Source organism: Berghia stephanieae, chromosome 2 (genome assembly GCF_034508935.2).
Source record: "Berghia stephanieae isolate SIO BIC M18660-M18661 chromosome 2, UCSD_Bste_1.3, whole genome shotgun sequence".
Classification (NCBI taxonomy): Eukaryota; Metazoa; Mollusca; class Gastropoda; order Nudibranchia; family Aeolidiidae; genus Berghia; species Berghia stephanieae.
The window spans coordinates 74,624,912-74,637,193 of NC_088361.1; the positions used below are offsets into that span (position 1 = coordinate 74,624,912).

General features: G+C 33.9%; 2 protein-coding genes across 5 annotated transcripts in view; both read right to left on the bottom strand.

The window, feature by feature from the left end:
- Nucleotides 1-12,282, bottom strand: part of LOC144965524 (putative ferric-chelate reductase 1 homolog) — a 93,231-nt gene that overhangs the window by 60,972 nt on the left and 19,977 nt on the right. For all 4 annotated transcript variants that reach the window (XM_078900934.1, XM_078900933.1, XM_078900935.1 and 1 more), the window contains exon 4: nucleotides 10,500-10,648. In XM_078900934.1, the coding sequence (XP_078757060.1) occupies nucleotides 10,500-10,648 (149 nt within the window). The remainder of the gene's footprint in view (nucleotides 1-10,499; nucleotides 10,649-12,282) is intronic.
- LOC144965526 (uncharacterized) lies at nucleotides 1,474-8,734 on the bottom strand. Its single transcript, XM_078900937.1, has 3 exons — nucleotides 8,557-8,734; nucleotides 7,454-7,599; nucleotides 1,474-6,977 (listed from the first exon to the last, which is right to left on the bottom strand). The coding sequence occupies exons 1-3, from the start codon at nucleotides 8,582-8,584 to the stop codon at nucleotides 6,306-6,308; spliced, it is 846 nt and encodes a 281-aa protein (XP_078757063.1). The 5' UTR covers nucleotides 8,585-8,734; the 3' UTR covers nucleotides 1,474-6,305.

The following is a 12,282-nucleotide window of genomic DNA, read 5'->3' on the forward strand; positions in this document are numbered from 1 at the left end:
ATTATTACTATTATTATTTTATTATTATTATTATTATTATAGTTTAGATCTATACAAACGTCAAAGGAATGCTTATAACATATCTTTTCCTAAGAATTGTCAATTGCCATTACTAAAACCAGTTCGTTTTGATCAGTTGATCAACAAACCCCTACAATTCGGTGATTACGCATTTTTTTAATTGCTGTCAAAAAAGGATATGGCTGTACAGGTGAGCCGATATCTCAACAATGCTTCATTACAAAACGACTTTGATTATATATTTCTACTCTGTGAATATTGATGATTATTGCAGTATTTCTCATTTATTTGTATAAACTCAGATAACTATGTAATGTTTGATTATATCGTTTGAAGTAATTAAAATTTCGGACCCATTTTTATGGTTATTTCCTATAAAATCTAATCCCAAATGATCTACTAAAATTATATCAAATAAAAGTATGTAAATCACTAGTTATGACTCTAAAATATCTTAATGCAACATCTAATAGCATCTTTACTACGCCACTTTGAACTTGAGAAAAAAATCGTCAAAATAGGAAAAATTGCTCAGTCTCCCTTTCGGCACAGGCCCTGACTCGTCATCTGTTATGAACTAGCGTCCGGCAAAATTTACCTGTCGAACTAAAGTGAAAGCAGTAAACGGCTGTGTAGTAGTAGTAGTAGTAGTATAAATGATCTACATCATCATTATTATTATTATTATTATTATTATTATTATTATTATTATTATTATTATTATTATTATTATTATTAATTATTATTATTATTATTATTAACTCAGAAGAGATAAAATAATAACACATTACTTACATTTTCTTCCCTTTTCCCTTTGTCTAAGAACACATTCAGTGAATGAATATAGCATTCTTTCACAGGTTTGGAGTTATTAAATGAGTTAATTTTATCGCGGCAAATAATTTAAAAGCTTGCATAGGATTATAATATAAATAACTAATTTAAAAACTCCAAACCCATGAAAGAATACCTTCAGAATACCTCTCAAAGTAATTTTCTTAGATATTTCCTTACAAATAATTGGTAAAAAAGCTTCATTTTACAATGAATTCAAATTATCTGCTGTGATCATTTAATTGAGGAAAAGGTTGGCTTTTTGATCATCTAAACATATCAGACAATACTTGGAATTCCCTTTTTTTTTCTCCGCCTCAAACGTCCAACCCCTGAAAGATATTGTATCACTGAAATTGATTGTCTCTCAAAAGAAAGAAACAACTAATTTTCACATAGAAGAAGTAAAGGATTTCCTTTGATAAATTGAAATCAATTTTTAATTTAGAATTGAAGGACTCCTTTTGAATTAGGTCAAACATGACAGTTCAGGGTCACACTAGGTATCCCAAACTAAAATTTCAACTGCAGAAAACTGCTGTTATTTTGAATTGAACAAATACAGATTGTCAAACCATGAACAACAGTCTTTAAATGATTAAAATCGGACAACAAATAAAAAAGTTACGAATTTTTTATTTATTTAATAACTTGTAATTTTCGTACACCAACAGAACATGCTACCAAACAGCAAGTTTAAGGTGCATCAAAACAAACAAAATAATAACAAAATTGAATAATTTGCAAGCAATCGCAAGCCATGGACATAGAGAATAAGAAAAGTACTCAAACAAATATTCACCTAGTATAATTCAGTTGCTATACAGCATCAAAATCAAGAAAAAACATGACGCGCGTAAAAATAATTTCACCGAAATCGCCAGATGTACCATCTTCGGCACTTTGCAGACTCGTCAGTAATCTAAATTAAGGCATGAAACTTATCTGAGCCTTAGAACTGGCACCATACAGTAAGCCCAATTTTTTTCAGAGAGATAGAGGCAATAATTACTGAGATTTTACGTCTCAAAATTCGAAAAAAGGCCGAAATCGCCAAAGGAAGACATTTTGAGAAAAAAACAGTGTTTCCGCTACAAAAAATTTAAATGATGAGATATGGCTATGAAACTTCACATACAAATGATTTGAGGGATGGGGAATCCAAATTTTACGTCCTTTTCACAATAAGAATGACAAAAACAGAGTTATGAAAAGAAATCAAGATTTAAACTCTCGAAAATCAACAGAAATATATGTCAAAAAGGGGGAAAAGTCAAAAATTCATACCACGATCTAACACAATAATGGAAGTTAATGCTGCACCTACTGGTGGTGCACAGTCGATCAAATAAAATAAATAAATAAAAAAATTAGACAAAAAAGTCAGTACACAAAAGCATACAATATCCAATGCAACCCATGAACATGAAAAATTTATACCTATCCATACGTACATATTCTGAGACAATCAGCCTAAAATTCAACGCCCTGCCCTAACACATATTAGTTTATATATCTAAGGCAACGGTATAAGGACACGCTTTAATGCATATAAATGCACAGACGCCGGGCAAACCTATCTTAGCGCTCTTGTTACTCATCATGTTGCGAGCAAGCAAGATGGCTTTCTATTATTTCAACATTTTTAACACGCCTGAGTGTACTTAAACACTTTAATATGTTTTTTTTACCCGGAAGTTCGTATTCACACAGGGAGTCCAATATAATATCGAATAACAGATTATACATACGCGGACTCTGGAAGCTGATCATATCCACATAGCCTATAAATTATAAAGATTAATTTAAACACGGACTATAATATTGCTCTTATGGTCGAATAGCCCAACATCAGTATGAGTATAAGGGTTATCATTGGCTCTCCACTATACACATTTTAAATGCATTTATAAAATGTTTAAATAGAAATAGATATTATATTGGACTCCCTGTATGAATATGAACTTCCAGGTAAAAAAAACATATTAAAGTGTTTAAGTACACTCAGACGTGTTAAAAATGTTGAAATAATAGAGAAAGCCGTCTTGCTTGACGCTAAACATGGTGAGTAAATAAAACAAATGTAATAATCAGAAAAGCTACATGATAGGTACATAATTATGAGAAACAACAATGGTTTAAACAAAGCATGTCACTGATCAAATGTAAAGTGATGGAAATAGATACATAATTTCATGAATCAATATAATGTAAATGTTGCTACTCGAAGCAATAAACAACAATGTGAAATTGAATGTAAGCTTCAATTTAATTATAAAAACAGATAGAAGAATGGATGTTTCGTGTTTCCCCTTTACCAACAAACACATTCAACTTAACGGCACTACCACATCATCTCATTCATCATCTATAGTGTTTGGTTCATCCTGTTTGTTGACAAATGAGAAACCTGAAACGTCCATTCTATCTGTTTTTGTAATTAAACTGAAGCTTGAATTTAATCTCATAGTGTTATTTAATCAACATCTGAAACCCTACTTCGTTTGACAGCAGTTGACAAAAAAGATGCATCTGCTTCATCATCATTAATCAACCTTAACAAAGAATCATAAAGAGTGCTAATGGTCCCCGTTATCTTTAAATTCTTTTCACCCAAAAATACCTTTCTATATCTTATTTGATTTCTTAAACTTTCAGCTGTGCCAATATTCAGAAGTCTATCTAACTGATCTTTAGTTTTACATATCCCACCATCTGAAATTACAGCATCTAATATATCAGATTTCTGTTGCCTATCTTTTATTATTTTATCACATCTTTTTCTTTTATTTTCACTCATCTTTTCCTTAACTTTTACACGTACATTAGCTTCATCTTCCTTACTAATAGACTGCAGGTTTTCAGAATTCCTTTTAGCTTCCTCTAAAATTTCATTTTGTTTAAATTCGCTTAATGCACAAAACCAAGAAACTGTCTTATTATGCTTCCACATATTAAGTGTGGAGCGTAAATGCAAGGAGGCCCTTTTTCGTTTATTGAGATCATAATCTAAATCCCCAAATAACCTTTCCCCAGTCAAATTGGTCAATGGACATCTATCTAAAATATTCCTAACATCAACAGCAATATCACCACCATACACACCACCGTCAAGAAAGTCATGTAATTGCCTCCTTAAAACCAATATACAATTCCGTACAAAATCTTTAAAAGCCGACAACACTAAATCAATTTGGCATTCATGCTTCACAAAATCTAAAGTACACATGTCATCAAAACAAAAATCATCAAACACGGAAACAAATTCATGTTCATCAAATGAAATCATGGACATAAATTTCTCAAAAATAACATCAATCTTTTTGACATAAGAGGAGAATGACCCATAAGGAATTTTACTTTTCATCAACTCCCAGTATGGCCCAGTGATAGTCAGATTAAACAGTGAAATAGCAGCAACTAAAGAAATTACCCTACTATCCCTCAAATCTGCAACAATACTTTGAAGCTTTAAATTGTCACCTGAAACTTCATTTTCTAAAAAATCAAGAACATGTTTATGATGGTACAAAAGAGCATTTTCAAATATATTATTGAAACGATTACTTCTAAAACTGCAAAACTGAGACTTAATATTATTAACTTCACAATAATTTAGCCATTCTTCCCTTGCCCCATTTTTCTCATCCCCCCGAGGTCCCAATACTTCTGCAGTTAGTCTTATAGCACGTAAGGCTGCACTTTCTTTACCAATACTAGACTGAAAATGATTAAACTTTTGCTGACTGTCCCTCCCAAGTGAACCCCCCTCTTTAATTACATCCCTCTCAAATTCTAACACAGCACTCTCAACAGCTTTAGATAAACCAAGCAAAAAATGAGCGTTACAATACAAAAAATGTGTACATATATCCTCATCATGCAAAACACTCTTACGCCATTCATGAATTTTTTTATTTAAAAGTTTCATATTTGCCGCTCTATCGGACATAACAGAATTCATTTTATAAACAATTTCTTTTAAAAGCTCATCTCTTTCTTCTTCCTTTAGGTCACTATTAATTTGAATTAAATCATCAAAAACTTTAATTATTTGTTCTAACATACTATTTGCATCATCTGAGGCTATAGTCTGAAAACCCAAGCTAATTGCTTTTCCACTACTAAGAACAATATGTTTTTCCATGTAATGTTTCTTTTGTCTTGAAGTACCATCTGATGCAAAAGTAAAACAATCAGTATTTTTAATTTCATCAACAATTTGACATTTTGCTACATGATTGCCTTCAAACATTATATTTAGAGCAGTAGAAGAGGAAGGTAATTCTTCAAGAGAAAACGAATGTCCAAACAAATGTTTGGCAACTATTTGTACAACTTTTGAGCAATTAGTTGCAGACACATTCGCTTCCCCTTGGAGAGCCATATATGCAATACGGACAGAATTTTTAAATTTATTATATTTGTCACATTTCAATTTGAATTTACTGTCATCTTTATCAAGATTGTTAACCATGTTTAATGTGTAATGCAGAGACTCAGACTTTTCATTCAACAACAAACATCTTTTCTTTGACTTAGACAAATTTTTTTGTAAAGACAACTTGACTTTCTGTAAATCATCACATTCTTTTTTAAGGACAGAATTTTTCATTTCCAAGTCCGCAATTTTTGTTGTTAAATCTGAATTAATTTTCCTCAGGGAACAATTGTTCTTATAAGTTTTGGATTTTTTAAATTTAACAAGATCCTGTGACAAAGTTTTGTTCTTTAATTTTAAATTAAAAATTTCTCTCTTTAAAATACTACATTCTGATGAAACGACTTTAGACTTTTTAGATGAAAACAATTTTTTAGAAGAGACAGACTTTGATAATTTTTTAGCATGGTCAACATTAACAATTGTGGAAGGAAGTGGGATTGGGACTCTGAAAAAGATTCTGGCAATAAAACAGAAGTGATAGGTGCAGGGGTACATTCAGGTTTGGCTGGATTCTGAGTAGCAACAGATGTAGAGGGTAGAGGGGTAGAACCAGATCCAAAAGTGAATGACGATGATGGTAGTGGTGCTGAACATGAATCAGGTGTGGACACATTCTGAGAATTAATATTCACGGAGGGATGAGGGGTAGAACCAGATACAATAGAAATGCAGGACGATGGTGTTGGTGGTGGTGAGCTGAGAATCTTAGTAGAAGTGGACACATTCCGAGAATTAATATTCGTGGAAGGATGAGGGGTAGAACCAGATACAATAGAAATGCAGGACGATGGTGTTGGTGGTGGTGAGCTGAGAATCTTAGTAGAAGTAGAAGGTTGACTTGATGATGGTAGTACAGATGAAGGAAATAAAACGGTTGGCTGAGGACTCAGTGCTGGCCAGTCAACAGTAGACGACGGTGGTGGTGAGCTGAGAATCTTAGTAGAAGTAGAAGGTTGACTTGATGATGGTAGTACAGATGAAGGAAATAAAACGGTTGGCTGAGGACTCAGTGCTGGCCAGTCAACAGTAGACGACGGTGGTGGTGAGCTGAGAATCTTAGTAGAAGTAGAAGGTTGACTTGATGATGGCAGTACAGATGAAGGAAATAAAACGGCTGAAGACTCAGTGCTGGCCAGTCAACAGTAGACGACAGTGGGGGTGGTGGTGGTGGTGGCGATGATGAGGGTGGCTTTGTGGCTGTGGCAGGAGGAGAGTTTAATTGAATTTCCGTCAGATGACAGGGAAAGAAGGGTTTCCTGAGCCATGCCTGAAGTGCTGCTGGGTCCCTGCTGATACTTTTTATCAGCTTCCCCTTCTTTGTATCTGCAGCGAGATACATGCCTCGTAACTTCTCTCTCGTGCAAATCACAGGAGAAGGCGATATGTTTTCTAGAAATTTATGGAAGTCTCCATAAGTATAACCATGTTTCAGGAGAAAATTGCCGAGGTCCACAGCAATTTCATTTGACACAACAGTCTTTTTAAAATTGTTTTTCTCCAACGTCATGTTTACACCAATGGCATTGAGGGCATCACTGATGTGGTGAAGATCCACAGGTGCATTCAGAAATGTTTTATCTTTCCCTTTTGCCGCCTTCACAACCTTCAAAATTTTCCGCCAGATACTGTTGACTGGATAACTTGAGTCTGGACTCAACTTGGAGAACCATTGTTCCACCTAGAAGGGAAAAAATAACCAAAAAATATTGAAGGGCTTATAACTAATGCATTAGTATATTAGAACAAAAAAAAACAAAAATAGAATCTTATACAAAAAGATAACCCTTGATAATACACCAGAATCCAATAAGTTTTTAAAAAGATAAGGATTAGGTATGAAAAAATGAACATACTTTGCTAGAGAGAAAAACACGGAATGGTTTAGAATTTAATTGTATTCCATAGCAAACATCTAGTCTTGTCTAACCTAGTAAAGACCTTTTCAACAAGTGCTAATTATACCAACAGCACACTGCCCATTGCTAATTGCTGACTGTTGCAGGCATGCTTAAATATCATAAAGAGAGCCATAAACACGACTTTTACTTGTCTATGTCACTCAGTCACTTGTAACTACAATATTTATCCAAAAAAATATAATGGTGGCCTGTGACAACAAAAAACAGATGTGTCATATATTCATAGAAACCTTACCTCAGACACTGTCGTTTTGGCTTCAAAGCGCAGATGATAAAGCTGGACTAACAGCTTGTTTGTCACTTGCACAAGTGGCAGTGCAGGTCTACGACCTTTCCCCTTCATCAAAAATGAAGCCCTGAGACGACTCATTTGTTCGTCATCTGAAAATGGAGAATTAAAATGTTCAAACTTATTTGAGATGTGATAATAATAATAAATAGTTTCTATACACCGCCTTACCCCGTATTTCAACAAGCTCAACGCGCTAAATGATTACTCATTACCATCAACACTATCTATCAAAACTCAACTGTCAAATTCAAATAGGCAGGATTCAAGAATTTAATATAAATCTAAAATATCTTATACTATACTAACATATCATAAACAAGCAACCATAATCAAGTCAATCCCATAGCATCAAATCAAAACAAGCCTTCTACCAAGTAGTATACAGTAAAAGGTTAAAAGTTAAATTTAAACTGGAGTTTGAGTTACTATAGTATAGTTCCATCATGGCATAATTGAAACTGGATCTTACAAAAACGATTGAAAAACAAACAAGTAGATACCTACTACTCATTGATGACACCTGATGAAGAATGGGGCCGTCCGGTTAAGATTATTATTATTATTATTATTAGTAGACGTCTAGATCAAACAATGTGCACTCAGATTATCAATAATTTCTTAATGAATGAGCTTGGTTTAATCTAAATTTCAGAAACAACTAGACTTAGATGTCAATAGTGTGATACTTTCCATTTCCTAGTACTAGTAGGACTCACAATCACAAGCACCAGTCTAGTAGTCAGGACGGACACTGACACTGACACGACCAGTATTTTATTTCTCATCTGAATCTAGAAGAAGTAGCAGTGATAATGACACGTTCATTCTTAGCGAACGGTGGGCTCCGATAATAATAATAATAATAGCCTTCATGAATGAACACGAGTTGTCTAGCGGTTACAAACATTATCATTATCATTAATTCAGAAAAGTGAGTGGAGCAAACTCAAACTCAAACAGTATCATGAATAAGACAAGATAGAGAAAAGCTTCGATCTACTCCAACACCGATCATAATAAAATACAAAACAATAAAATTTACTTACCACATAATTCAAGTAAGTCCATGTCCATAATTGAAATACGTTTGACTATTCTAGATGGCTTTAATGTTTGGAAACGTTTGTGTTACTCCAACTTACAATCGGTCTCGGTCACCGGCAGTTTATCAACTCACGCGTCGGACAGTAGGAGAGAAAGAAAGAGAAAGCGGAAACAGAGGCTTTGCTTTTAAAGATGGCGCTATTTGTTGAATCAAGCCAGCATGCTGGATTTTTGATATTATAGCCTTCAAATGCTGCAGATTTTAATGGTGTAATTTTTTCGCCGTTTATTAACCGTTAAGAGAGTCAAATTTTCACTCAAAAATAGAGCAAATTCAGTTAAATTTTAATAATATTTTTGTTGTGTTTATAAACGAAAAAATTACACCACACGAAAGGGCATTAAAAGGAGATTCTCCCACACTTGATTTCACAGCTGTTGGTCCGTTCAGCTTTTAGCGCGAGCAGATCTTGTGACGAGACCCGAATTTCGGTCGATCGGCACGCAGTTTTCACAGCGAAAATTTGCAATCGGATCTCTTTATGAGGGCGTTTTTGAATAGCTGTTAAAAAGTTCACATAGCTTGAATAGTTTAAATATTTAGCTCATCTTATAGAGCAGATATTGAAATATAATATTGTCCTTTTTTTTATTAAATAAAGTTTAATTCAAGAGAGAGAGAGACAGATATTAAGACCCCACTTTTTGATCGATCACGGCAAATTCGCCTGCCACACAGCGGTAGTTTGGGATACCTAGTCACACTACACACATGGGCTTCCTTGTTGCTGGGTTTATTCCTTGGATTTTGTTGATTTTCGGGAACCATGGATTATTGACACAACTAATTTTCACATAGAGAGAAGTAAAGTGTTTCCTCTGATCAATTGAAATCAACTTTTAATTTAGAATTGAATGACTCCAACAGTAAAGGCAGATTCCTTTTGAATTAGGTCAAACATGACAGTTCAGGGTCACACTATACACGTGGCAGCAGAAGATAATTCCACAACGGTCAACTTTTCTTAAAGAACGGTTGGTCTTCTTACAATCAATTCCTGCGTTGATGCATGCATTTTTTAGCAGTGAACCAAGTGTGTCGTAATACCAAACGTCTGGGGAATTTTTCAGTCTTGTCTCAGGGATACACGTCCAATACAAGGGCAAATCGGGATCTCTGGACTTCGTTGATCTTTTGCTGTACAAGATCGATTGACTCAACGTTTCTGTTTTCATTATGATTTGAGAATATTTTTGGCCTTACTGTTCTATAATCGTCACTTTTCCGTCCATACATCGTTTTATTGTTTCTTTCAAGCTTTTTTAGATATTCTAAGCCATCCGGAGTTTTGCATAAAGTGATATCTCCAAGTCTCATCTGGCAATGCTCATGTTGACCACGGAGACTAAATGCTTCGTAAAATAAAAAAATAATGAATATTGTAGTGATCTTGGTGTGCATCTCCGAGCTGATTTGTTTCAATGAGTTTTTCTCATCTTTGGAATACAACCTTTCAGCAAGACCTTTCTTTTTTAAAGATAAATTTTCTTTGCTTTTAAGGTATCTCTTGTTTTGCAGAAGGTCTTTCAAGTTATTATTGATTCCTGGTATTTTTTCTCTTTTACAATTTTGACCCAAAAAAATCACTGAGGAGTAAATTCATTTCTTTTGGAGGTATTTCTTCAATTTTTCTTTCTTCTGTCCTGTTCTCTGTCCAATATGGCTTGCCGTGGCTTTCAGTGTTGATTTTTTCTTTTGATTATCAATGAAAATCTGGGTTTTTGTGACTTATGTTAGCAGTCAATTTATTGGCTCGAGTGCAATGATACAGATGGCAATATGTGATTGATAAGATAATAATGGTGCATATACCTAATAAAAGATGTAACAATGCACAGAAAATTATTTTCAAATCTTTAATCTTTTTTAAATTATCTCACCAACCTGGTATCCACTGAAGCAATTGAAAGCCTTCAGTTTATTTGTGGGAAAATCCACAAACCTTCCCACAATGACATCCTTGTTATCTCTCTTACGTCTTGCTGCGATTTGGATGCCCATGAATGAACTGCCAGATGTGTCAGTCACTTCAACTAAGTAATGAAAAACAATCAAATATATATGAATAAACAAACAACTAAGTTATGTAAAACAATCAAGTACATATGAATAAACTAGCAATTAAGTTATGGAAAATAATCAAAATTCAAATATATAGAAAGATTGAATTTGACGTCGCTCAGATTTTTGTAATTGCTATTAGACCACCAGAGAGATGACCAGTTCTCACCGTTTCCAACAGGCTATGCATGTAAATGTTTGTGTTTGTAGCAAAAAATAAAAGGGAAATTAATTTTTCATTGGCTATCAGCCAGCAATTTACCAATAACAGGATCTGATTTAAGGTTCGTTGATAAAATTATATTATTTGGTAAGATTATATGGCAAGAGTCGAAATGTCCAAATATATACCAGGCGGTCACAAAAATGAGACATTTTTTCTAAACCATTCAATCAATATTCATAAAATTGAAGACAAATATATTTTAAAGTAGTAGATATCTAAAAAATAATTTACATTCAATTGAGCGAAATTTTAATAAACGCGAAAATTTCAAATATCAAATGCAAAATGATTTGTGTAAATTGCATTATCATAATTTTGTGTTCTTAATGGTCAGTCAATCCACGTTTTAGTTGGATGACATTCCTCAATCTTTTCTTCAAAAAACTGAAATTCATTTTATAATCTCAATTTTAGTGATCTACTCCCAACATTCTTGAATTCCTTTTGGGTCTCCTCAGCAAATGCATTGTCTTTTGCCTGTACACTTTTTCTATTCATAGCTGTGTGTGCTAAATGGTATGTGAGATTTCTCCATCCTGTAACAGTGTGACATTTTTAATGGTTATAAATCCCAACAATACAGCAGAAGTTTACTGTTTAAATTCTGGATGTAAAAATCGCATTAACCTTGGCTATCTATTTTTCAATAATATGAATACTCGTCTTTTCCTGCCAAAAAAACACCCAAGACCCCATGATCTTCATTAAGAATTTTTTCATTCATGATAAAGATGATTTGAATAAATATTTCTTGTATTGGAGAAAAATTTGCAGCCCTAAACTGTATGGACAACAACATTACTGGTAGCATAGGTGATGTTCTGCGAACGACTGCAGATGAGGTTTTTGGGACAGAGAAGAAGAAAAATCAGACTATGGGTGATGGATGATATATTGGAATTATGTGACAAAAGGAGAGAACTGAAGAGAGACAAACACTGTGATGAAGAATCCAATATGAAGTATCAACAGGCAAATGCAGAAGTCAGGAGAAATATGCACAAAGCAAAGGAAAGCTGGATAATGGAACAATGCAGAGACTTTGATCATAGGATGCAGCACGGGAATGTAAAGAAGTCTATGATATCTTGAAAATGTTTACAAAAACAAGTAGACTAAAAGCTAATGTTATTGAAGACAGCAAGGGTGCTCTACTTACCCAGAAAGAGGATGTCATGAACAAATGGACCGAACACTGCAACGGGCTGTATAACATCGATTTGAGTCCAAACCCATCAGTCTTTACAGATAACAGAAACACACAAAACCCAGACACACCAAGAATAATTAAACATGAGGTTGAGGTAGTAATCTAGGCTTTCTTTTTGTTTTTGAGGGTTGTACGGCGCTTGCAACACATTTAGGTCATATCAGCGCCAG

Excerpts from the sequence above, each read along its gene's own strand:
- LOC144965526 (XM_078900937.1), bottom strand. The coding sequence starts at position 8,584 with ATGGACATGGACTTACTTGAATTATGTG. Across the intron at positions 7,600-8,556 it reads GGACTTACTTGAATTATGTG|ATGACGAACAAATGAGTCGT; the intron begins GTAAGTAAATTT and ends CTCCATTTTCAG. Across the intron at positions 6,978-7,453 it reads CCAAAACGACAGTGTCTGAG|GTGGAACAATGGTTCTCCAA; the intron begins GTAAGGTTTCTA and ends TTTCCCTTCTAG.